The sequence below is a fragment of the Narcine bancroftii genome, chromosome 4 (assembly GCF_036971445.1).
Source record: "Narcine bancroftii isolate sNarBan1 chromosome 4, sNarBan1.hap1, whole genome shotgun sequence".
Classification (NCBI taxonomy): Eukaryota; Metazoa; Chordata; class Chondrichthyes; order Torpediniformes; family Narcinidae; genus Narcine; species Narcine bancroftii.
Genome location: NC_091472.1, coordinates 183,745,590 through 183,773,032, shown reverse-complemented (window position 1 = coordinate 183,773,032; position 27,443 = coordinate 183,745,590). Strand labels below are relative to the sequence as shown.

The window sequence follows — 27,443 nt, the reverse complement described above, 5'->3', positions numbered from 1 at the left end:
TGGAAGCGTTCTAGGAGCCGTAGGTGGTGCCGGTAGAGGACCCATGATTCGGAGCCGAACAGGAGTGTGGGTATGACAACGGCTCTGTATACGCTTATCTTTGTGAGGTTTTTCAGTTGGTTGTTTTTCCAGACTCTTTTGTGTAGTCTTCCAAAGGCGCTATTTGCCTTGGCGAGTCTGTTGTCTATCTCATTGTCGATCCTTGCATCTGATAAAATGGTGCAGCCGAGATAGGTAAACTGGTTGACCGTTTTGAGTTTTGTGTGCCCGATGGAGATGTGGGGGGCTGGTAATCATGGTGGGGAGCTGGCTGATGGAGGACCTCAGTTTTCTTCAGGCTGACTTCCAGGCCAAACATTTTGGCAGTTTCCGCAAAGCAGGACGTCAAGCGCTGAAGAGCTGGCTCTGAATGGGCAACTAAAGCGGCAAAACTAGCATTATGGAAAAAAAGCAATTTTTGTCTTTTGTTTAGAATGCTTTTGCCAATTATAGACATCCAAATATCACAGAAATAAAATGTAATAAACTACGCTGTTTTCTTTTGGAAACTAAACTCTCATTAAAAGTTACTGCTTAAAATAATATCTTCGGTTTTTTAAAAATTATTTTTAGATAGTGCCACAATCTTGGCGGAAGAACTTGCCAAAAAGCCTTGCAGAAAGTTTCTACAGTCAGGTAAGCCCATAAATGTGGTGAAACACAAAAATATGCGATGCTGTGTGACAGATTATGCTATATTTTGTATTGTATATTGATATGTTTAAAAGGGTATAAATTGTGGCTGGTTTTTTAATGTAGGTCACAAACTCTTTGCATCTCAGGTCACATTTAAAATGCCGGAGCTCTGCTCAAGCCAGACAATCCAGGCTCTGAGTGTCTTTGCAAAAACTTTGAAGAATGCCTATAGAACTTCACAAGTAGGTGTTAATTGGACATGCTGTGGGGTAATGGATTATTGTTTTGGAAAGCAACAGATGAACAGACTCAGAAGATTGGGTCTGGTGCCGCAGTCTGTCTGAATGTAGTTTGTTGTTCTAAGAGGGTCAGGTGGTTTTCTCTGAGAGAGAGAGAGAGAGAAAATTCAGTTTTACAGTTCTACGGAATTATGAATGCAAAGTACATGAGGGAAACAACATAGCTATAGTTAAAAGAAAACTAGATAAATAAATGAATGAGAAAGAAATAGAAAAATGATGTAGCATGTTATTTAAGTTGATCATCAATTGAGTTTCTATCAGTCATGTCCCCTGTGATGTTGATGGCAGAAAATAAGTGATGATAATACAGTTGAATGTCATAAATTTTGCTCGTAACTTGAGGAAGGGCTCAGGCCTCAAAACCCAGCAGCTGGGACTGGAACATGACAAGTTGGCAAGCTTGTGGAAAAACCCCATTTTGAAGATGGGTTGTGAGTTCTTCGTTCAGCCTGGTCAAAGCCATTGTGGTCCATACAAGAGGAGATGGCTGGCTGTATAATGTTTCACTTGAAATAAGGGGAACAAAAAGGAACTCTATGGTGACCTGAAAGAAAGAGGCTATCATCTGGAAAACCCTGATGGGAAAGTTTCTTCGGCAAGACACTGAAGTGGCTGATCAGAAGGAATCATTTGTGTCCAATGAGCAACAAATTTCTCTCTCTGAAGACCGACAAGAACCTTCCTGAGAGGTACCCAATTACCTTTAAGCATCAGTGCTTGGTGAAAATTCGTAAATGTTCAATTCTGTGCACAGTGTAGGAATTGCTTGATACCGGTGAACTGGAGGAATGAGAAGTGAGATTGGACTGAGAATCAAAGAACTTTTCTGAACTCATACACACATAACATACATGTGCACTTAGAATTAGAAGGGGGTTAAGTTAATAGTAATAAGTTAAAGTTTATTCCTGTTTTTATGTTTATAGAAAATTAAAAGTGACTTTTGTTTAAGTAACCATTTGTCTTGGTGAATTTATATTGCTACTGGGTTTTGAGGCCTGAGCCCTTCCTCAAGTTACGAGCAAAAGTTATGACATTCATCTGTATTATCATCCCTTATTTTCTGCCATCAACATCACAGGGGACGATTGAATAGAAACTCAATTGATGATCAACTGAAATAACATGCTACAGCACTTTTCTATTTCTTTCCCATTCATTTATTTATCTAGTTTTCTTTTAACTATAGCTATGTTGTTTCCCTTATGTACTTTGCATTCATAATTCTAATCACTGAACAAGAACTAGATAGAATAATATGATAAACAATGTCCCATCATCTCTGAATAAGCCAATATATTTATTAAAGTTCCTGTTTTCTATTTGTGTTTGCATCAATCAAGATTAACATTGACATGTCTCCATATTAAATACTAATTTTTAGTGGTCGTTATTAATAACGACCAATGCATTGTATTTTTTCAGCAAGACTGGTAAGTAAATGCAATGTGTTTGACAATATCTCCCAGAAATGTTACCTGTGCATCAAGGAGGGGGGAAAAGGGGAGAAAATGAGACTGTGTATATTCAAGAGGGAAATGTTTGTGTGTATTTTGGTCAGTCTGGTTCATAGTGTGAAAAATAAAAAAAATTTAAAAAAAAAAGTTCCAAAGACAGCAAGTGCATGAAAACACCACCACCTGTAGGTTCTCCAAAGTTGCACACCATCTTGACTTAACCATTATTTATTTATAATTTCTGGGTCTAAATTGTAGATATCCCAACTCTACAGAACCTTGGGAGTAACTTCCTAAGAAGGACCCAATGGTTTAAGCAGTTGTTTGCCACCTTCTCAAATATCACACAAATTAATATTCTTATAGATTTATAGAAACCTTTCCCAACATTTCACAGTAGCTATCCAACTGAAATTGCTGCAAAAGAAAACAGAAAGTTGGTTAATTTTAAAAAATCCATAACCCAGAGGTACTTACTTTTGTAAAACTTATTGCAGTTGGTGCTTTGATTGGGGTCTTCAAATTAGTCTGGTTTCTGAATTGGAGCCTGTTGGTTTGGCTCAGCTGCTCCTTGCATGAGCCATGTTTGGGGAGGTTTGCAGAAAAGTTAGCTCTCCTTTAAAATCCCTGTGATTGTAGGGAAGGTGTTTTGAGCTCAAGGAAGGTTCTATTTGTAATTGAAGGAAACTGACATTGTGAAGTTGAGTAATTCCCCAGCCTATTTTTGAATGTAAGTTTTATATTGTCATGAAGTTATGAAGATGTCAGAAAGGTAATTAATGCAAATAAGTTTTTGACTCATTAGATTTGGAAACCTTTTTTGGACTTTCACCAAGATTTTCTTGGATTTCTTTTGACAGAGGGAGTATAATTTTGTCATAGGGAATGTAAATGTGATACTGCAGATTGGCTATTCATTACAGATACTGTGATGGTGATTAAATTTGGGTGATAAGTTGAACATGTAGTTGGATTCCCAAATGCTTTGAAGCAAAAATAAACTACAAATACTCAGGTCAGGCACCATCTTTGGAGAGAGGAGGAAAAGTAGTTGATGTTTCAGGGTGATGTCTTCTCATAAGAACTGAGAAATTGGAAAATAAACATGATTTAAATAGTTTCTTTTATAAAGAAGTGCTTTGAGTCATATGCATACCTTTTTTTTAAAGACTTTATTTAAAATTTTATAACATGAATACAATAAAGAATTACATTTAAATAAAAATAGAAAAAAAGAATTTAAAAAGGTATGATTACAATATTACATCAGAAAACTAAACAAAATAACCCCCCCCCCCATTAATTGTAACACAATATTAATAGTCTAACTTAAAATTAGTCCAACCCTAGTCATATGCATACTTTGATGAAGGGCTCAAGTCCAAAACATTTGTTGTGTACCTTTATCTTTGCTATATAAATATCTTTGCTATATTTCTCCAGCATTATGTTTTTACTTTGAGCCTTGATGATCTGAAAGCTAACTTTTTGCATTGAGTTTATGTTCATTTGTCACATTATATCTAGTACAGTTAGAAGAGTTCTTCTGCAATATATATAACATACATACAGCCATGTAAAGAATACAATGAATGGAGTATAGTGTTACAATGAAAATAAAGATCAATTAGTACCAAGCAAGGTACACAATTGTAGGATTTATTCAGGATTCTGTTGGCTGTGAGGAATAAAACTGTCTTTAAGCCTTTTGATGTGCCCTTTCACAATCTTGAGCTTTCTTCCCAGTAGGAGGAGGGAGACAAGTGTGTGTCTGTGGTGTAATGGCTTCTTCTTCCTTGGCAGCAGGAGATGTCGATGGAATCCGTGGAGGAGAGGGAAGTTTGCACCATGTTCTGAGATGCATTCACTACCTTCAGTAGCTTATGACCTTGAGCAGAGCAACTCGCATAGCATGCTGTGATGCATCCAGCAAGAGTTCTTTAGCAGTGCATCTTACATCCAGGGACAAGGAGAACATGCAGGAACATAGTGGCATTGATGGGCTTTCTTGACCATTGCTTCAGTGTATTTGTCTCAGGTCTATTGTGTGTGCTTCAGAGATATTTGTACTTCAAGCTTATCCATTTATCACAATTCTGATTTCTTGCTAAATTTTGAAAAAGATTTTGTGATTTTCTCCCATTAAACACTTGTTTTTTTTAAAGAGTGGGTGAGGAGATGTAGTTGATCTACTTTAATTCTGATATAGAGAGGCATTGCAGTTGGATCAAATACTTCCCTGTGAATCGTAGAAACTATTGCATCTGTCTGATTACAAACATGTAATAGCAGAATTAGAGAAGGTGGTCATATGTCCAGTCTTAGCCGGAATGTTGTGTGAAAATGAACACTGCAAAATCACTTTTTTGGGATAGATTGTAGGAAAAGCAGGATACACCTTGAGTAAAAAATATCTGATTTGACAGATCTGGTTTATCTACTTGGGACCTACCAGTGAGGCTCAGATGAAGAAACTTTTGTTTTCCTATATTTCGCGGTCACACTGTACCTTGTCCTTCCAGTGTTTTGCCTTTTTATTTTATCAATTTATCTTCTATACTTTTATTGATTTCAATTTTTTTTCTCTGCAGGACAGTGTGATTTTGGTGCAAATTGCAAATTTTCCCATATGACAGATGAGGATATTCAGAAGTTGAGACAAAAGGTGGAAGGTAAATGCAAATGACGTAGAGGTAATGAAAGATGAATATTCAGAGGATTATATGGCAGCTAAAACTCTGATAAAACACTGCATTTTATTTCTTCAGGATTGAACTTGAGGATTTGTATTTGTAATACAGGTAGTCCCAGACTTACTACTGTAATGGGGACTGAAGGATTGATTGTAACTTGGGGTTGGTCATAAGTTGAGGAACGGGGACCTCGAGCTGCCACTCGGAAAGGAGATTTCTGGCTGCCGACAGAGAACGGAGACTTTGGACTGCTGCAGGGAATGGGGAGCGGAGACCACTGTATACAGTACTTTAAATACAAAATATGTACTTATACAGTACTTTTAATAAAGATTTTAAAAAAAAATAATTTTGGTCATATGTGCGGGTTGGCGGAAGTCGAGGACTACCTGTATTTCTTTGGTTTGTATTTTGTGACTATTCTGGGTCTCCATTCACACTCAAAGATGTCACAAAGTTTGAAATTTAGTATCTTTCTTTTATGTACCTGTAAAGTAAGACCTGGAACAATATTGAGGGTTTGAAGTTGTCGTACTTCTTCAGCATGTCAGAGAATAAGATTCATACTGAATATGAGCATTAATTTCCCTCAATATTCAGTATAGTTCACTGGGTATCTGTTTCTTCTTCTTTGGCTTGGCTTCACAGACGAAGATTAATGGAGGGGTAATGTCCACGTCAGCTGCAGGCTCGTTTGTGGCTGACAAGTCCGATGCGGGACAGGCAGACACGGTTGCAGCGGTTGCAAGGGAAAATTGGTTGGTTGGAGTTGGGTGTTGTGTTTTTCCTCCTTTGTCTTTTGTCAGTGAGGTGGGCTCTGCGGTCTTCTTCAAAGGAGGTTGCTGCCCGCCGAACTGTGAGGCGCCAAGATGCACGGTTTGAGGTGATATCAGCCCACTGGTGGTGGTAAATGTGGCAGGCACCGAGATTTCTTTAGGCAGTCCTTGTACCTCTTCTTTGGTGCACCTCTGTCTCGGTGGCCAGTGGAGAGCTTGCCATATAACATGATCTTGGGAAGGCGATGGTCCTCCATTCTGGAGACCCAGCGCAGTTGGATCTTCAGCAGCGTGGATTCGATGCTGTCGGCCTCTGCCATCTCGAGTACTTCGATGTTGGTGATGAAGTCGCTCCAATGAATGTTGAGGATGGAGCGGAGACAACGCTGGTGGAAGCGTTCTAGGAGCCGTAGGTGATGCCGGTAGAGGACCCATGATTTGGAGCCGGACAGGAGTGTGGGTATGACAACGGCTCTGTATACGCTAATCTTTGTGAGGTTTTTCAGTTGGTTGTTTTTCCAGACTCTTTTGTGTAGTCTTCCAAAGGCGCTATTTGCCTTGGCGAGTCTGTTGTCTATCTCGTTGTCGATTCTTGCATCCGATGAAATGGTGCAGCCGAGATAGGTAAACTGGTTGACCATTTTGAGTTTTGTGTGCCTGATGGAGATGTGGGGGGGCTGGTAGTCATGATGGGGAGCTGGCTGATGGAGGACCTCAGTTTTCTTCAGGCTGACTTCCAGGCCAAACATTTTGGCAGTTTCTGCAAACAGGACGTCAAGCACTGAAGAGCTGGCTCTGAATGGGCAACTAAAGCGGCATCGTCTGCAAAGAGTAGTTCACGGACAAGTTGCTCTTGTGTCTTGGTATGAGCTTGCAGGCGCCTCAAATTGAAGAGACTGCCATCCGTGCGGTACCGGATGTAAACAGCGTCTTCATTGTCGAGGTCTTTCATGGCTTGTTTCAGCATCATGCTGAAGAAGATTGAAAAGAGGGTTGTTGCGAGAACGCAGCCTTGCTTCACGCCATTGTTAATGGAGAAGGGTTCAGAGAGCTCATTGCTGTATCTGACCCGACCTTGTTGGTTTTCGTGCAGTTGGATAACCATGTTGAGGAACTTTGGGAGGCATCCGAGGCGCTCTAGTATTTGCCAAAGCCCTTTCCTACTCACGGTGTCGAAGGCTTTGGTGAGGTCAACAAAGGTGATGTAGAGTCCTTTGTTTTGTTCTCTGCACTTTTCTTGGAGCTGTCTGAGGGCAAAGACCATGTCAGTAGTTCCTCTATTTGTGCGAAAGTCGCACTGTGATTCTGGGAGAACATTTTCGGCGACACTAGGTATTATTCTATTTAGGAGAATCCTAGTGAAGATTTTGCCTGCAATGGAGAGCAGCGTGATTCCCCTGTAGTTTGAGCAGTCTGATTTCTCGCCTTTGTTTTTGTAAAGGGTGATGATGATGGCATCACGAAGGTCCTGAGGTAGCTTTCCTTGGTCCCAGCAGAGCTTGAAAAACTCATGCAGTTTGGCATGCAGAGTTTTGCCGCCAGCCTTCCAGACCTCTGGGGGGGATTCCATCCATACCTGCTGCTTTGCCACTTTTCAATTGTTCAATTACCTTATATGTCTCTTCCCGGGTGAGGACCTCATCCAACTCTAGCCTTGAGGGCTGTTGAGGGAGCTGGAGCAGGGCGGATTCTTGGACTGAGCGGTTGGCACTGAAAAGAGATTGGAAGTGTTCTGACCATCGGTTGAGGATGGAGATCTTGTCGCTGAGGAGGACTTTGCTGTCTGAGCTGCGCAGCGGGCTTTGGACTTGGGGTGAGGGGCCGTACTCAGCCTTTAGAGCCTCGTAAAAACCCCTGAAGTTGTCAATGTCCGCGCTGAGCTGGGTTCATTTGGCGAGGCTAGTCCACTACTTATTTTGGATCTCCCGGAGTTTGCGCTGAAGATGGCTACATGCGCGACGGAAGGCTCGTTTCTTCTCTGGCCAGGACGGCTTTGCAAGGTGAGCCTGGTGGGCACCACATTTCTTTGCCAGCAGCTCCTGGATTTCTTGGTGGTTTTCGTCGAACCAGTCCTTGTTTTTCCTGGAGGGGAAGCCCAGTACCTCTTCAATGGATTGCAGTATGGCAGTCTTCAGCTGATCCCAGAGGGTTTCAGGGGACGAGTCCGTGAGGCGGATTGCATCGTCGAGCTTTGCTTTGAGGTTTGCCTGGAAGTTTCCTCTCACTTCGTCTGACTGCAAGTTTCCAACATTGAACCTCTTTCTGGGGGCTTTACTGTTCCTGGACTTTGGCTTGAAGTGAAGGTTGAGCTTGCAGCGAACAAGCCGGTGGTCAGTGTGGCATTCCGCGCTGGGCATGACCCTGGTGTGGAGCACATCTCGTTTGTCTCCTTCTCGCACCAGGACGTAGTCCAGGAGGTGCCAGTGTTTGGATCGGGGATGTATCCAGGTATTCTTAAGGCTGTCCCTCTGCTGAAAAAGGGTGTTTGTAATGACAAGCCGCTGTTCTGCGCAGAGCTCCAACAGGAGGCACCCGTTGTTGTTGCACTTGCCGACACCATGCTTGCCCAGGATTCCTGGCCAGGTTTCGGAGTCTTTGCCGACACGAGCGTTGAAGTCGCCAAGGATGACAACTTTGTCGTCTGTAGGGGTGCGTTGAATGAGGTTGCGCAGATCAGTGTAGAACTTGTCCTTTTCTGCTGGTTCCGCCTGGAGGGTTGGAGCATAAACACTGATGAGGGTGTTGCGACGCTTGTTTTGAAGAGGGAGTCGCATGGACATGATCCGGTCCGAGTGGCCTGTCGGGAGGTTTTCGAGTTTGGAGGCAATGGAGTTCTTGTCCATGAAGCCTACACCAGATAGGCGTCATTCATCCATAGGCTTGCCAGACCAGTAGAGTGTGCAGCCCGCGCCGCGTTCTTGGAGGCTGCCACCATCTGTAAGGCGGACTTCACTGAGAATGGCTATGTTAATGTCAAGTCTGAGGAGTTCATGTGCGATGAGGGCAGACCGACGTTCAGGTCGGTGGCTGTCAGCCTTGTCTAGCATGGTTCTGATGTTCCAGCATGCTAGCTTGAGTGAGCATCTTTTGAGGGGAAGGACGTAGAGTGGGAGGACATGGACATGTCGTCGGTCCTGCGCAAAGGAGCTTTTAGGTGGAGTGCAGTGTGCGCAGTACTGGCCCCACCCTTTACACCCATGGTTCGTGTGCCGTGGCCAAGCAAGCTGGGACGTGGCAGCGAGTTCCTTGTGTCATAGGTTTTATATCAGAGTGGCCTTCTCCTATGCAGGTTTCTTACCCAGGATGGAGGGGCCTGCCTCCCCTCCTAGGTCGGACCATACCTGGTCGCAATCCAACCTGTTGGCCTCCGCCTGCCATTTCCTATATTTATATGTTAGGGGTATGTTAGGAGGCCCCGGTCCTGGCAGAAGCGAGGGTGAGGCGGTGGCCCCGGCCTCGGCAGAGTGAGGCAGGCGGAGGCCCCGGTATCTGTAGATCCCAGATTAGTTCTTTATTTCCCTTGTTAGTGAATGTCATTTGTGCTGCATTTAGCCTCTGTGATCTTGAATGAGGGGAAGGGGGAAATTCCATCCTGCAGTGGGCCTGGATGATGGATGTGGACTTGACATGGCAGAAGTGATGTCTATCACAGTAGCAAGAAATGTCACTTCTTGCCATCTGGGCTAATGTGAAAAAAAAATGGCTGCCAGTAATTTCTCAATTAGCTGGGGATGCATGGTTCACTAAAGAACTGCCATTTATTTTATTCTTGAAATTTTCAGAACCAGCTGGTGTGAATCCAGCTAACTTGAACTTTCTATGGTATGGAGAGGTAGAAAGCAAATTTTTGACACCACTGCTTGTGAAATCTTCCCTCCGTTGTCTGATTTTCAGTAGGTTTGCGATGATTTTGCTTCCTTTTTTTCTCCTGTGACTAGACTTAATTTGAATTTGAGAAACAATTCAAATATCTTGCTATTACCATGGAATAAAACTTATTCACCAACATTTGGTTTACTGGTAAAAATAATGAGCAAGCTGCATGTGGGGATGCAGAGAAATGGGCCATTTATCAAGGGCTGTCGAAAACTGGAAAACTAGAATCAATTGTAACAGTAAACCAATGCTAGTCTAATTTGTTTACATGGCAATTTTGTTTCAATTTGGTTTATTTTCAGTGGAATAATTCCATTCAGACAAATGAAAAGAAAATCAAATAATATGCAACCAATTAGAGACACACATTGGATCGTTTTGGCACATACTGCAACCTTGAACAGTTGAAACACATGCCCATACCAATGTCAGACGCCATTTATAACTTCAATTGTGGCTGCAATTCTGAGGCAGAATTGTTAACTGAAATATCAACTTTCACATCTGTGCAAAATTTATCCTAATGTAAAAATAAATCATGAAATATCAAGTTCTACAAATGTAGGTCAAGTTAAATATTCATAATCTATGCATGTTCTTAGATTTAAAACATCTCAGGAGATTTATATGCCAAAGATAATATTGAGGGTTGGCAAATTTGGAGAAACCAGTCTTGTCACTGGCATTCCAGTTCAATGAAGAACCAGTATAATAAGGAACTTCAAAGAATTTTAGTAAGTTCCTGCAGCCTAATAACAGTGTGTTTCAGTTGAGTTTATTTGGGGTTAATCACACTGTTGCAAAAACAATCCAGGAATTGATAGAGGCAGATGGCAGACAAGAGTAAGGTTCAGATCCAAAATTAAAAATAGAAAATGGAGGGGACATATTTCATCTGCTTTTTTTTTGCAACAATCTTAATGAAATTTTATTAAACTGTAACAACTTTGGAGATTGAACTTTTGCTTTCAAACATTTCTGCCCCTTTCATTCCCCTCCCCTCACCACCCACCCCCCAGCTCTTCAGATCTCAGAAAACCCTACCAGGTGTCTCACTTTTACATCCAGCAACATTGATTTTTTTTAAATGACTGCAAAGATTCAAGAGAAACCAACTCTTCCAGCAGATGGAGCTGTTGATTTCTTTCCCACTATTCCATAGAAATGTGCGGTTTGTATGAATCATTCCTTCATTTCAACACTGGAATGTACAGGACCTGAGTGTGGCAGATAGATCTAAATGACTTTATAAAAGAGGTTGCATTTGTGTAGGCATTTATCAAATCCTTTCAAATGTTAGTTTTGTGTGGTCATACAGATGATTGATTCAATGTATACAAAATACATGAAATCTTTCCTTTGTTTGCCCTGCCAAGACGAATGAAGAGTCACCAATCAATCCTGCACCATTAAAACAATAAGGAGAAGCAAAAGGAGAAAGGGTCCCTTGAGAAACATCAAGTGACCTGGATCTCATTGCTACAACCACTTGCCATTGCCCCTTCACAAGTCCTGGATCTGACTTCTGGTTCCCAGAACCAGTCACCAGCACCCTTTTGCCTGGTGTGAGACTTTCGGCATGTACTTGGCATGCACTCCATGTGCTAACCTAAAGTCTCTCCGGATGCATTTCCCTGGCTCAGCTCAGGCTGACCTGGTTCAATGTAGGATTCTCTTCAGAGCTTCTTCCAGGTGGGGTGGGGGGGGGGAGGGGGAGTGTTTTCCCGTCCTGGACTCTGCTCTGACCCACTGCTTCCTTGGTACTGTTACAAGCCCAGAGGACCCCAAAACCTAGCAGCAATAGAAATTCACCAAGACAAATGATTACTTAAACAAAAGTTGCTTTTAATTTTCTTTAAACATAAAAATAGGATCAAATTAAAGTTTAACTTAACTTAACCCCCTTCTAATTCTAAGTGCACATGTATTTAATGTGAAAATGTTCAGGAAAATTCTTTGCTTTAATAGCCCAATCATTCACTTCTCATTTCTCCAAGTTCACTGGATCAGGCAATTCTTTTACTGTGCACAGAATTTAACATTTATGAACCTTCACCAGGCTCTGGTGCTTAAAGGCAAATGGTTACTGCTCAGGAAGGTTCTTGTTGGCTTCAGAGAGAGATTTGTTGCTTGTTCGACACACACAAACTGATTTCCTCCAATCAGTCATTTCAATGTCTTGCCAAAGAAACTTGTCCCATCATGGGCTTTCCAAATGATGACCTCTTCTTCCAGGTCACCACAGAGTTCCTCTTGTTTCCCTTATATCAGGAGAAACACTCTAGCCAGCCATTTCCTCTTGTAAAGACCAGAAGGGTTTTCAACAGTCTGAACTCAGAACTCACAACCCGGCTTCAAAATGGGGTTTTCAATGAGCTGCCAGCTTGCAGAACTGACTTTCTAAGAGAAATCCTGTTTTTTTTTCTCTCTGCTTTTAAAAACCAACTTCTCCCAAGGGTCCTAACCCAATCCTTAAAAGATCTTTATCAGCACTTGAGTCGGACTTCTCCATTTGCACCTGCTTTTGAAATTCTTTCCAAAGCAGTTCCATTGTCTCTGCAAAGTCACAGAGCCTGAATGTCTGGTGTCAGCAAAGCTCTTGCATTTTAAATGAGATGTGAAGTGTAAGTATCTGTGAAGTCACCTGCACTAAACCCTCCATAATCTATATCTTTTAAAAACATATGTATATATAATATAAAATATAATATAACCCATAACAGTACCCATAACTTGTTGTTTGCTGCTGAAAGTTGGTGCTGCCACCTTGGATATGGACCTCAAAGGGTTTCCAATGTAAAAACAACCGTTTGCCCCATTCTCCAAGGCAATTTAACTTGCACCTGGGACTATTGAGCAGGATGGCCAGACAGTTGGACCCTTCAGAGAAGTACTGAAAAGCCCTGCTCTTCCTGGGTGTGCAACAGTGGCAACCTTACTGCCATCATCCTAATGCTGTGAATCAATTTGTGCAAAAGAGGTTTCACCAATAGAAAGTGATAAATGGTCAGAAATTCTTTCATTGGTATTTATTTTAATTAAATATGGTGGCTAGATCATTGGGAGACTGTTCCATTGTAGACAGGATGAATTTTTTCATGTTTGAGAGTGATTAGAAGTTTGCTGAATGCAGACTGCAGGACTTCCTGTTTTTGAAAGAAATTATAAATCTGGATTTTTTTTCTGCCAGTTGAGTTTGATGTTCTTCAGGAGTTATTCCATGGGGGGCGTGGCAAGATGGCGTAGGGAACAGATGTGCCTTCCAGACCTCTCCTGACTCTGATTTATTGTTTTGTCTTTAAGTGCCCGTTAAAGTTCTTTTAAAAGTTTATAAATAATAAGAGGTGTTGGATTAGTGCCTAATGGTTTATATGCAAAAAAAAAAGGTAAAAGAAAACATCAACAGACTGTTAAAAAACTACATTTTCCAAAATTGTCTGAGCCTACTTGTTTACAAGAAGCCAGGACTCAGCGTAGAATGGATCCAGAGGAGGACGTGCAGAGTTCGGCATTGAAGCTCCGTTTTAAGCCGGTGAGGCTCTTAGAAGGTCGCATTCAACAGCTTTCGGACCAAGGAGCTGGACGGGTGCCAGTATTTCACACAACGGCCACCGTGAGTGCTGTTACTCAGTCTTTGACAGTTGAATCAGCTGGGGCGCCACCAGCTGGAGAGTTAAAGAGCTGTCATTCGACTGCTACAGTGGTGGCGCTGCAAAATTCATCTTCAATTACAACGGTTTTTCCAGACATCGATTCAGTGAAGATGATTAAAGAGATTTGCCTTAAAGATAACTCTGATCTTCAGTCTCCTGGCATTGCTGGGGGGACTTTGAGAGGGATTTTTATACGAAGTCAAACTGCTAGAAAAGATACTAAATTAAGGGAAGGGACAGAAGATCCCGTGGTCTCTAAGGAACAGCAAGACCCCATTATGCATGAATCTACTTCTGTTGAAATGTCTGTTAAGGATCTTGAAAATAAGATGTATTCTGTATTGAGTCACTTAGCTAATTTTGTGAACCTGTTTATTTCCAAGATTAATGCGATGGCGGAAGTCATTAATGGAGCTTTTAAGCTTGAAACCATTGAAAGATTTGAAATGTGTGATCAAGGTTTAGTCGATGCACAGGATCAACTGCAAGATGAAAATAGAATAATTGAAACATTGCAGATCCAAAATAAAAATTTAGCAAAAAAGTTTGATTATTTGGAGAATCAATCTAGACGGACCAACGTGAAAATTGTTGGTTTGCCAGAAGGCATAGAAGGACCAGATCCAAGAAAATTTTTTACTGAATGGATTCCACGAGTGTTAGGACAGGATAAATTCCCTGAAGGTTTAATACTGGAACGTGCTTATAGAGTTTTAAGAAGAAAATCTTTTTCAGGACAGAATCCAAGATCTGTTTTGATCCGTTGTTTGAACTATTGTGACAGAGAGACAATTTTACGTACGGTTACTAGAAATGCCCAGCAAAATAGATCTCCTTTGATGGTTCAGAATAATCCTGTTTTCTTCTATCAAGATTTGAGTCAAGAAATTATGTTTGTTGCGAATTTAATTCTGTGAAAGAACGGTTGTGGAAAAAAAGACACAAGGCAACATTCAGGTATTCTGCGGTACTGAAGATTTTTTAGGATGGAAAGTAGCCAAAGTTCTTTGACAATCCTAAAGAGGTTATGGACTTTGCTCAGTCTCTACCAATCATGCAGTTTCAGGAACGATGTAGTCCTTCAAGGTCTCCAAAGAGAGTAGAGATGTAAGATGGGATCCAGATTTTTAAAAGAAATGGAAGCAATGGTGACCGAAGTGGTAACATTGATTTAAAAAAATAAATCTTTTATCTTTTTTTTGAGAAGAGTTTAAATAGTTTAAATAATGATGATAGTTTAATGAAATGGGAGTTGGGAGAGGGAACTGGGTGGGCACTAGTTTCCAGAAGTCATCAGCTACCTGTGAGTTATCTCACACCCAATATTTTGGGGGAGTTACCACTTTGGGCGGTTTAAACAGGAGGAGGTAGTTGTGACCTCCGACCTGTTTTTTTTTTCTTTTTAATTTTTGGGTTAAGAAGTGAAGGTTTTTTTTAATTATTTTTTTAAAATAAATAATTTTTTTTAACACTTTTTGTTTTCTGATTGTAATTGAGAGGGAATTAGGAGGTTTTTTCTCTCCTTTTTTTTCTCTTTTTTTGGGGGGGTTTCTCTTTTTTCTTTCTTTTTTAAGAGGATGATATCACAGAAGATAATAAGTCAAAAATTGAGGATGTTGAATTAGATGAAGAGGAAGATGAGGGGAAAGGTGATAAGAAGAAGAAGAAGAAAATTAAGTACAAATACATTGAGGGAGAAGAGTTTAATAAAATTAAGTTAATTTCGATAGAGAATTTTGAAGATGTTATAAATGAAGAATATGGAGAATTTTATAAGAGTTTGAACTTTTTTTCTTTTTTTATATAAGGGGAGGGGAAGGGAATAAAAAGTTTATCTGATTGTTTTTCTAAGGGATGCTTTTGTTCTCTCGATGAATTATAAAGGAAACGGTATTAATGGAAATTCTGTAATTATGTATTATTAATTATGATTTTTTTGTATAACAGATATGTGGTTGATATATGATTTTAATATTTGAATTTAGTTTTAAAGTGGATTTCATTTGTTAAATACATGAATTATGTTTGATTTAAATATATGTTTAAGGGTATTATTTTAGTATTGATTTTTTGTTGTTAGTAATTTTTTTTGTTGTTAAGTTTTATCCTTTTTTTGTAAGTGGGGTTTTTTCTATTTTATTTACAACATTGTTAATTAATTCTTCACTCTTTATTTTGGGGGGAGGGTTGGATTAATTTTAAATTAGATGATTAATGTTGTGTTATAATTATTGGGGGGGTTAATTTGTGTAGTTTAATTATGTAGTATTCTAATTTTTATTATCTTATTTTTTATTATTTCTTTAAATGTAATTTTTATTTTATTCATGTCATAAAATTTTAAATAAAGTTTAAAAAAAAAGGAGTTCTTCCATTATATTGCCTAATAACTCTTCCACAAGTAACAGTACAATTTTTACTGAAAATACCCAATCTGATCTTGTCATATCTGGTCACTGCACAGAGCAGTCTATTCTACATCTGCACCACTCTTTAGGAAGACTAATTTTAAAGCTATTTTACATTCATCTTTCCTCAGAGCCTTTCCTATGACCTTTATAAAAATCTGGGATCTGTAACTTAAGTGTATATTTACCGCTGAAGCTTCCATGTTATTGCTGTAGTCAGTTGTCTTAAGATTTTTCTTAAGAGCAGGCTTTTTTTTAATATGGAGGTTCAAAATAATGGTCTTTAGCTCTGATTCATGTTGAGGTGTATTTTCAGAATTTACTGTTTTTACTTCCTATCTTAACAGTTTCCTTTTAAACATAAGAACCTTTGCAGACTGTGTACTTGGCATGCTTACTAACAGATGGACAGCAATCAATAAAGCAGACGGAAACTGAAAAATGATCTAAAGCTGAAGGGAATTATATTTCAACTGAAGATTGACCTGGTTGTATCACATTTTAAACAATGTACTCTTAAGATTTACATCAGAGAAAATTATCCACCTACAGTTCAGAACTACCTGCTGTTTTCGGCCCTGAATTTGCTTTGCTGCTTGTTTGAATCGAACAGTAATTTAATTTGAATAATTGATTTTTTTCTGCGTTCCTGCATTAGGTCTTCCTGTTATCTTGATGAACCCAAAAGAACATGATTTTTTTTCCAAATTTTTCTTGTTTGTTAAGGTTGAATTTCTTCAATGTATTTCAGTTTAAAATTTGAAGTAGTTGAGGCATCCTCAATAAATGCATTTAAAACCACAGTTATATAGATGTTTGAATAGTAGGGGTTATAGGTGACAGATGGGTTAAGTGGAGCTGAGTACATGGTCACATAAACCATGAACTTTCTGAATGGTGGACCAGGTAAGAGAGGCCAGGTGGCCCCGACTACTATTTCTTCTATTCTTATGTGTGCTTTGTTGATCAGCCATTGGGCATTTAAAGTGCATAGTGCACTCAAGAAATTCACATGGGAAAGAATTGGTGAGATTGATTTAGAAATATGCACATTGTAGAGCCAGTGACCCCAAAATAGCTTGGATAGGAGTAGTGAGGCAACAAATAATGTTGAGTCAACCAAGCAGAAAACAGCGGAAAAGAAAATATTTTATAATTCTGACCTTTACCAGCTCCTTGTGAAGTTAAAATATAATAAATTAAAGGTGATTTCTGTATGCAGATCAGTAAAAACCCAAATTTTATTGCTTTGTCCCTTATCTTTTGTAAACATAGTAACATGCATTTGTAAAAACAAATATAGTCAGGGGCAAGGAAAGGTTCAAATTTACTGCACTAACTATTCAGTCGCTACTGTTTGGTTATTTCTGTTATTAACATTATTTGAAATTCATTTGTTGCAGAAGAATATAAAGTTGGACAAGAGGATAGGCCAGAGCCTAGCATTGATGAATGGTTGGCAAAGAGAGTCAAAAGAAAGGAAAACAATTCACATGTCAGGTAATATTGATGTGATGCATGTGAACTCTAATATTTTGCAAGCTTTTTAACACAATGACACTTAATTGGCTCAATTATTATATACATAAAGAAGCAGCAAATTGCAACTGGACATATGGGGAGTTAATCAGGGAATATGTCATTTTTCAGATGTCATGGGGCAAAAACATTAAACATTTTGTGCAGCTGCTTTATACAAATTCCATTCAGTAGCAGTTAACTTTTGGATGTTTTTTTCTTTCAACATAGTGAAGAGATGTACTTATAAATACTGTATATTATTGACCTAGCAAGAGGAAAAATATAAGCATATTACAATATTTCTTCCTTCAATTTATCATGAGCAAATTCGTGTTTTTTTTTGTATTCCAAAAATTCTTTATCTTTTATGTCTGTCATGTGTTATTCAAGTTCAACAAACAGTAAAATATACGTGAATGGTAAAGAACGGTGATAATAAATGATATTATTACATATCTAGCATTGAATAAGATGAAGTTTTGCAAGTTTTCAGTTGTGTCAACGTAGAATTGATGTGCTTGTTAATTAAAACTGATAGCTCTGAAGAATGAGATTTTTCCATTTTGTGCATCAGTAAATATGAACAGTCACGTGAAATATGATGCATGTTTCTATACACTCTCCATTATGGTGATGACTGTATTCAATTAGGTATTTTTAGATGTGGAGAATACTGTGTTTTAAATTCAAAGGATTTAAGTTCAAATCTTTATTGACTTTTCGGGGGGGTGGGGTCATTATTCTCTTGCTAGTATTTTGTTTACTGTATGCATTTCAGATGTGAGAGACTTTCTAACATGTTTTCCTATCAATTTCAATGTGAAATATGCAAATTAAAGTGTATTGTAAGTTTCATGCTCTAATTACAATAGCATATAAATTTGCACTATACAATGCAATTTCATTTTTTAATTTTCTGATTTACATTGCTTTGAAATGTGGATAGAACTACAGACAATAGAGCATCTGTAAATTAGAAAAAACAATAGTTGAAATGAAGTTCCTCAATTTTGAGTTGCCTAGGAATGGAATAACACCTTGCCTCATTGAATAATGTAGTGGAATCTTTCAATGGTCATCAAAACAGCTGTAAAATTATCTTAATTTCATGGACATTATTGATGTATTATTTTTTAGATTTTGAAACATAATTCAACTTAGCTGAAACTTGTGCAAACTTGTAGAAATTTTAACTGTGGAAAATCAGGGTTTTGGTATACTTCTATCTTGGTTCCTTCACTTCAGATTGACTTAAGTCCCTTTTCCATGGATTTCCATTAGGCCAGGAGGGTTGCATAAGCTTGTAACATCCATCAATAAATGCTGAAAGAAGTGAACCATTTTACTGTTTTTTTATATAATCTATTTGTAGCTTTGTTCTGTAATATATTCAAAAATATGCATCTTCTCTTGAATGAGTAGGGAGCAACAAGCTGCTTTTGGGCTCTGTCATTTATTTATGAGATGTAATTCAGGGCCTTATTTGATATGCTGTCAGATTTTGAATTCAGAAATGTCTTCCAAAGTATTTTCTTGCAATTATTTTCATTTTTATTTCCTGACCAAAGAGATTGAATATTTTTCTGTTTACAATTTAGGAATCAAATCTGTGGCTTTTTATTCAATTACCCTGTGAATTAATGTGCCAAAATAATGAGTGGTTAAGTTGTCCTAACTATTTTAAATTGCACACACAGAAGTTTTTTTTAAAGGAAAACTTAAATAATGGAACTCAAATTGGAAAATATTAATTTTAAATATTTTGGACTGGTTGAATTATATCATTTTAGACTGAGTTGTGGGAACATCATCTTGTAGGTTTTTAGTTGGTCTTCTGGGGCAGTTGCTCCACACACAGTGTTTAAATTATGTATAGTAAATTTACATAATTACAGTTAATCATGTTGTACTTTGTGCAATATTCAGAATAAACACCCGTTTCTTTTTACTTCAAGGACCTTTAGAGTTTTGTTAGAGGAATAAAGTGCATTGCATTGTCGAAGAGCAATTACATTGTGATATGCCAGTGTGTACTTAGTTCATTGAAATAATCTTAATTGCTGGATACTGATATGGAATACAATGGTTGCTATTTCAGAATAGTAGAGGATCTTGAAAGCTCCTGGTGATTGCTTATTGAAGAATTAGACCTGGTTTGGGACTTATCCTGAATAAATTGATAACTGTATTGACATTTATTTGTTTAGATGTCATCCTGATTTTTTAAAATGTCCACATGAAGCTCCTTTAGTGGTGTTTGAATTTCAATATTTAATTATCTAATATGACCATGTTGATGCACTCATAGATAATCCATTTCAATGAAATATTTTTCCGCGAATGTTTTAAATTGCTTTGGCTTTTGCCTACCAGGTCTTCTATTTGTCATATCTAGTCAAATTGCATTGTCCCACAAGCAGCAGTATTACAGATAGACAATCCTTTATCCGGAACCCTTGGGGGACAGTGTGTTCCAAATTTAGGATCTTTCCAAATTTCAGAACAGAAGTCAGCTGCCCCAGATTTAAGCCCACCCAAATTGTGCTGCTGTATCCACCCCTTTCCAGTTGTGCTGGCGTCTCTCTACCCCCGCCCACCTAGATCACGCTGCCGTCTCTCCCCCACCCACCCAAGTCATGCTGCTGTCTCTCTCCCCTGCCCCCCGTCCAACCTAGTCACGGTGCCGTCTCTCTCTCTCTCTTTTTATCTCTCTTCCCCCTCCGCTGTACCAGCACCAGGAAAAAAATGCTGGATTTTGGAGTTTTCTGGATTTTAGATGACTGGATAAAGGATTGTGTACCTGTATGTGTAAAATGATTGTTACATTTCCAACTTGACAGTCGTTTAAAAGCACTAAATTGATTGCAAAATATGTTAGCCATTGTAAGGTCATGAAAAGTGCTATATAAATAATTACAGTATTTTGTACTGAACTCTCAGTTTTGCAAATTACTGCTGAAGCCACCTCTGAGATCCCTTGTGTTTAATTTTACTGACACATTTAACTGCATACAGTTTAGATTTGTGTGCAAATATATTAAGTTTGTTCTCCAGAATTTTGTATTCTAAAATCCTGTGTCCAAATATAGTTTTGGGATTAGTAGTGGAATCTTAACAAAAATAAAGTAGATTACAATAACTCTAAATTTGTAATAGTTATAAATTTTGACATTGGTGGGACAGATCTTCTGCTGCTCAAGCCATTAGGCCCTTTCAAATTGCAGCGCCTGGGTAGCCCTCCTGGGACCCGGGTGTGATCACTGGGGCAAAGGTGCTGGAAAACTGCAGTGAGATCTACCCATTAAATCACCAACCCGGCGATTTAAGGGGGAATCCCGCCCCTGCAATGATGCTTCAAGCACTCACTGGAAGTACTGCCAGATGTTCAGATGCTGGCTGCCCGGTGATACATGCACGCAAGCACTGACTTCACCGGAATAAGTGGATTGGCCATTTTTGTTTTCAAATCGGCCTTGGACGAGACCTAGGTAAGTTTAACTGGGTTCCCTGACTACCTCTGGGGGCACGAACCGTGCAAATTGTTGGTTAACCTAATTTTACACAGCAGTTTGAAAGAGCCTACTTTTTGGCTTCCTGACTATGTGGCATTCATTATTGCTGAGCGCACCATGGGGCAGTTTCAACATGTAATAATATTGAGAGAGTGGTGAAGTACTTGTAGTTTTTCTTATGAAGCTAAAAAGAGTTTCAGAAAAATAAAATTTAAATTATTAACATCAAAGTACTTATTCTCTTCAAAAACAGTTCTCTAGCTATATTTCTCTCACTCATGTGGGTTCCTTATGGCAGGTTTAACAGGCAGGAAGTGAGTGGATGATTTCACTCTTCCAACTGGCAATGCCAACTGAAATTGAGGAGAGTAGCTGAAGTTGGCAGCAGCAAGGAGGACGCTTCTGCTTTGGACTCAGGTCAATAGCAGCACAGAAAGCTGGGACTAATCTTGGCATGGTTAGAAGATTAGTACCATCTTCTCTCCTCCCACACCCACCATTATACAATCTCAACTGAAGAATTATCTAGTTTCTTTAATCAAAAATTACAGCACAGTTTGAGTCTAAACATTCCCAGTGGTGCAGGTTCTACTTTGTTCAATACTGGTGAAAGAACCCATGAATTTAATGTGTTCCTTAACATCAATTTTAAATTGGCAAATAGTCTTCACAAGTTCCACATTTAGGATGCATGAATTTAAAGATTGTCTTCACTTTCTTGGTGGGGTATGCTGTCCTGAGAATTGTAAAATTGGTTTGAAATTCTGAAATTAAAAGTACTTGCGTTTAGATGCTGGTGAATGTTGCATTTCCAAGACCAATCAGTAATATATCCCATTATTAGTCCACTGTTTATTACGCTGTAATATCATGTTGACTATATTCTTTGTTTGAGAATTTATTGTCTACCATAGTAATGTTTATAATACAATACTATATCATATTTTATTACAGTGATTTGGAAGTGGAAAAAGAGGATGATGATATTCCTGTTGTGTATTGGCTACCTCCAGGATATCATGCAGTCCATGAGTTACCACCATCTTTACATCCACCGCCTCCTGGAGGTTGGAAGACTGAACTGAATGTTGAGTGGGGTTAACGCCAAAGGACTTGAAATAGCGAAAAACATGATTGGTGATTTACTTGGATGTGATATAAGTGAAGAATGTTACTTTAGTTTATAAAACTTCCAAAGAAGTTTTATTTGTATGCCAAATTACACTGTACAGCAACTAATTTTCAAAAGTAAAATTTGTGTTTTCTGCATCATTATAATGACCAAACACCACAAAGAATCAATAAAGAGCAAAGTGCAAAACAAAGAAATAGTAATTTTTGGAATAGGTGAATATTTAATCATCTGCCTGATGGTTAATCAACTGCCTGATTAATTGTCTTCTGCAGAATATTACAACTAATAGTTGTTTTGAAATATTTCTTAAGGAGGAAAATCATTCCACAATTTTGCATTTTTCAGAGTTTTCCGTTTAGTTATGCCATGGAATGTACCTAAAATGTGTTGGCCTAGGGTACAGTATTATAAACCTCATTCACTACAGGTCCTATTTATAGTTCTTACCTCAAATGCAACTAAATGGCAAAAATATTATTCCTGTTTTCATGTGTAATACCTCTGAAATTCTTTGTAATGGAGAAATATATTAATATTCACCACCATTTGCAGATTGGCTCAATGTGAAGTAACAATACCGAATTAAAAGGACAGAGAAATCTGTAATTATGGACCCTCTTCAAGACATTACTATTTACATCTGAGTTCCCTATTTCTCCATGGTAAAAAATAGATGAGAACACTCACTTACAATCTCGCCCATCTTCTGTGGTTCAATGTATAGGTGACCTCATTGATTCTTTAGGGGCCTTGCTCTTCTTACTCTTGCCCTTCATATTTTCAAAGAAAATCTTTGTATTCTCCTTGACCTTCTATACCAGAACTATCTCATGTTTCCTCATTGCTCCACTGATTGCATATTTATTAAATCTGTAATATTTATCTCTGGTGCATTGTCTATGAACCACAGGTTGAGAAATACTGGTCATATGGAAAACTAAAGGAGGTGCTGTGCTATTTAAGATACTGTCCTTTAGGAAAGATTTTAATTTGAAGTCATTCTGGTGTTTGTCAGGATAATAACGGTTTCAACACTGTTAAGTAACACAGAAGAGTACTGCACAGAAACTGGTACTTGGTCCACAGTGCCTGCACCAAACAAGATGCCAACCTAAGCTTATTGTTGCATTGTGTGTAATCCGTATCTCTCTCCATTCTGTCTGTCATGTGTCCGTCTAAACATCACCTTTTTAATTGCTTCTACCACCTCCTTTGCCAGTGCTTTCCTCCCAGTCTGTGAGTGGGGTGGAAAAAATGCCTTTCACATCTGCTAAGACTTTCTCTGTCACCTGAAACCTGTACCCTTAAGTATTTGATATTTCTATCTTGGGAAAATGACTGATTATCTACCCTATCTGTGTCTCTCTTGATTTTATATACTTCTGTCAGGTCTTCCCTCAGCCTCCCAAATGGTACATCCTTATTGTAACATGACAACCAGAGCTACACAAAATACTGCAAATATGGTCTAATCAAACTGGAACATTGCTTCCTAACTTTTCTATGCCCTGATCAATGAAGGCAGGCATCTTATTTATCATCTACTGTTACATTTAGGGAGTTATAGACACACCTCAAGGTCCTTCTGTACTTTATGCCATTTACTATCCAATTGCATTTGACTTCTCAAGATGCAAGACCTCACTTACATACTTTAAAATCCCATCTGCTATTTCTCTGCCTAAATAACCAACTGACAACCTTCCTCACTTTCTAGAACTCCACCTATTTTTGTTCTGTTTGCAAACCTACAGGATCTCCCCTGCACAAAGCCATGTTGACTTTCCCTAATAAGTTTATCCTTTTCCAAATGCAAGTAAATACTGTGCCTAAGAGCTTTTATTTAAAGATGAGTGGTTTCTTTGAGCAACAATATAAAACAAACTGTCACTTATTCTATTGCTATTTATGGGATGTTTATCATTGCCTAAATAACTGTTCAATACGTGGTGGTGCTGCAGATTACTTTGTGCTATCTTGAGTTTGTGTATACCTTTCAGCTCCTTGTGAAAATGATCAATATTGCTTAGATCAATTTATTTTTCTTCCTCTATTGCTCTCTTCCTACACCTGGCAATGAATGAAGTCTCAATGTATTGCTGAAGGCTTTATTTCAGTATAGTTGAGACTCGGAAGTTATTTACCACTTGTCACATTTGATTCCTTGGATTTTTCTCCAAGAGAGTCCCTTGGGGTTGCGGATACTTGCTTGTACTTTAGCTCTGTAGATTCTGATGAAGCTGATGTGGAACATGCAGAGAGGGTTAGGTGGTTTGTTCCTTTATTTGGGGTTCCTGTGCACTCCCAATAATGGAATTTGATGCTCCTCTATTTTGAAGGACACAAGCCAGGGTTTCCCATGACTTAGTGGAGACATTGTGCTTAACCATGGAGAATTTGGGAAGGTCCTTGAATTTTTCCTTTCCAAAGAGTAACCTCTTGCTGTTGATGAAGTCCTGAATAGAGTGTCTCTTTTGAAAGTATGCAGACATTGTAATTGTAGTAAATTCTTACAGTGTCCACAGGAGGCTCAAGCCCAAAATGTTGGTTCTATATCTTTACCTCCCATGGACACTGTGAGACATGCTGAGTTCCTCTAGCAATCCTGTGTTTTTACTTTCTCTTTATTGATTTTGGGCTGGACGGATGAAGCAAGCAGCTTGTTCAGCAGAATGGCCTGGTAGCAACCAGACCTCAGTTTCGGGCATATCTGTGACCTGGAAGAGGTCACTGAAATCTGTTTGCTTATCATTGAAGCCTGTTCTGGCTGTGATTTTAGAAGATTTTCCAGTGAGAGCGTTGATATTCTCCTGTGTTCCTAGGTGCCTGCAGTAGGTATCGTGTAATTCAGAGGCGTACTGGAGGAAAGGAATTTGTTGTCCAATGGAGCACGAGCTTTGTGTCATATTGAGTCCATCAACCATCGGCACCTGGAATGGCAAAGTTGATATAGACATCCTTATGGTCTCATGCTCATGATATAATCCAGTGATGCTAGCGTTTGATTTTCCATTGGAGAAAAGTACAGGGTCTCATGGCAACCCAAGCATTTTAATGGAAGAAGGGATTGTTTGGGGTCGCATTTCTTGCTTCCTCTTTGCCACTCATGTAGAGGATGCCAACTTTTCTGATCCTAGCATTGAAATTACCCAAGGAACAGTTTATTTCCTTCCAAAATGTAGTCCATGGATTTTTTTCAAAGTAGGATAACATCTGTACCTTCCAGGTTTGGGGTGTATTTGCACGCAACTGTGGCTTGCTGGTTATATATTTAAGAGCCTGAAGTATCAGAATTAAAAAAACAATTTGGACATACAGCATGGTTAACAGGCCATTTCAGCCCACAAGTCCGTGCCACCCAATTTACACCCAAATAACCTACACCCTTAGATGTTTTGATCAGAGGGAAGAAACTGGAGCCCCCGGGGAAAACCCATGCAGACATTGGGAGAATGTGAAAACTCCTTCTAGACAGCACAGAATTCAAATCCAGGACCTGACCACTAGCGCTGTAAAGGCGTGGCGCTAACTCCTACACCAACCATGCTGCCCCACTGATCCCAGCGGGTGAGAGAAGGGGGATCTTGGTGAAGTTACAGACATTTGCCCCTCATTTCTTATAAAAGATGCTAAATAACATTCTGATTGATTTTCACAGGTTTCTCCTCTAATTCCCAGTTGTTCCGATCTGCACATCTCCTGACGTGGTAGACCATCCCTGCCACCATGATAGGAGACATTTGTTAACTCAGCAAATACCAAGAACACATTTTCTAACATAGTTCACCAAAGTGAATGAGAACTCCAGTTCTGTTTTATATTACATAACAATATGGAGTCATGTTGTTGTCCTGAATGACCATTTGGAGAGTAGTTTCCACATTATTGCTGCACTCCTGGCGGCTAACTCAGGAGACCAGGTAGACTGAAACATGAATCACATGCTGAATTCCTTATGGAAATAGCTCCTTAGTGCAAGGAATAGTGACAATATACCATTGAAGGCTCTGTTCTGGTATTATTAATGCTAGGCAAGTTATTTTTCACTTGCCACAATTGATTCTTTTGGGTATATTTATTATTAAGCAACATCTGTTATGACAGAGGGAAACATTTAGTTCGTAATAGATATAATGTAGGTAGCTTGCAAAATGAGTGAAAATGTGATTGCACCTGAGATCAATATACCAAGTTTAATCTTGTGGGTATACCTGTCAAAACTTTATTCATAAATCATTGTCATTTTTTTTAACCATAGAAGTAATAAAATTTAGGTTGAAACAAAAAAGCCATGTAGAATAACCAATACTTACATTTATTACAATAAAACTGCAAACTTGTTATTGATACCCTACTCAAGCCTCTGACAGATGATACATTTCTTGGTTAAAACAAAATTAAGCAGTCGGCCTTCACAACAACTGCATTGTGCCATGGCATGACTTGAATTCAAGATTGTTTATTATCATCTGATTGTTTAGATACAACCCGACGAAACACTGTGCGTAATGATCACACAAATTATCAAAGTAAATATATAAACTATAAATATTCGGGATGATTTACACAGTTATAGAAATCTGTTCAGCAGTCTCACAGCCAGCAAAAAGAAGCTATTTCCCAGCCTGATGCTCCTGTTCCACTTTCTAAATGGTAGTGGGTTAAAGATATTGTGCTCTGGATGGAAAGGGTCTTCTGATAGTTCCTTGAGCCCTATTTAGGCAGCGCTCCCTGTAAATGTCTATCGAGGAAAGGGAGTCCTCAATGATCCTCTCAGCTGTATTAATGATCCTCTGTAAAGACTTCCAATCGGATGCTTTGCAGCTACCATGCCCCACAATCATGCATTCGGTCAGGATACTCTCAATTGTGTTCCCCTGTAAAAGGTTGTCTAGATAGGGGGCTGGAAATCTTGCCCTCCTCTGTCATTTTAAGAAGGGCAGGTGCTACTGCACCTTTCTGAGTAATGAGAAGGCCTTAAGAGTTCAAGACAAGTCATCCCTCAAAAGCATGCCAAGGAACTTTGTGCTGTCCACTCTCTCCAAGACAGTTCCGTTGATATATAAAGACCTTGAGGGAGGCTAGTGTAGAAATTGCAGGGGCTCCGGGAGAAATATTTAAAATGTCCTCAGCTAAGGGTGTGGTACCGGAGGATTGGAGGGGAGCTCTCGTTTTAAAAAAGGCTCCAAAAGTAACCCTGGAAATTATAGACTGGTGAGCCTGACATCAGTAGTAGGTAAATTATTGAAAGGTGATTAGGGAAAGTCAACATAGTTTTGTGTGTGGTAGGTCAATCTTATAGAGTTTTTGGGGAGGTTACCAGGAAGGTTGACAAAAGAAAGACTGAATGTTGTCTACATGGACTTTAGTAAGGAGTTTGATAAGTTCCCACGTAGGAGGCTAGTCAAGAAGGTTCAGACACTAGGTATTCCTGG

The 27,443-nt window shown here is 39.0% G+C and overlaps 1 protein-coding gene across 1 annotated transcript; it reads left to right on the top strand.

Moving 5' to 3' along the window:
- The first annotated feature begins 573 nt into the window (after positions 1 to 573).
- On the top strand, positions 574 to 22,202 carry zmat5 (zinc finger, matrin-type 5). Its single transcript, XM_069933199.1, has 4 exons — positions 574 to 675; positions 5,026 to 5,106; positions 17,244 to 17,340; positions 21,828 to 22,202. The coding sequence occupies exons 2-4, from the start codon at positions 5,064 to 5,066 to the stop codon at positions 21,973 to 21,975; spliced, it is 288 nt and encodes a 95-aa protein (XP_069789300.1). The 5' UTR covers positions 574 to 675; positions 5,026 to 5,063; the 3' UTR covers positions 21,976 to 22,202.
- Positions 22,203 to 27,443: the final 5,241 nt, after the last annotated feature.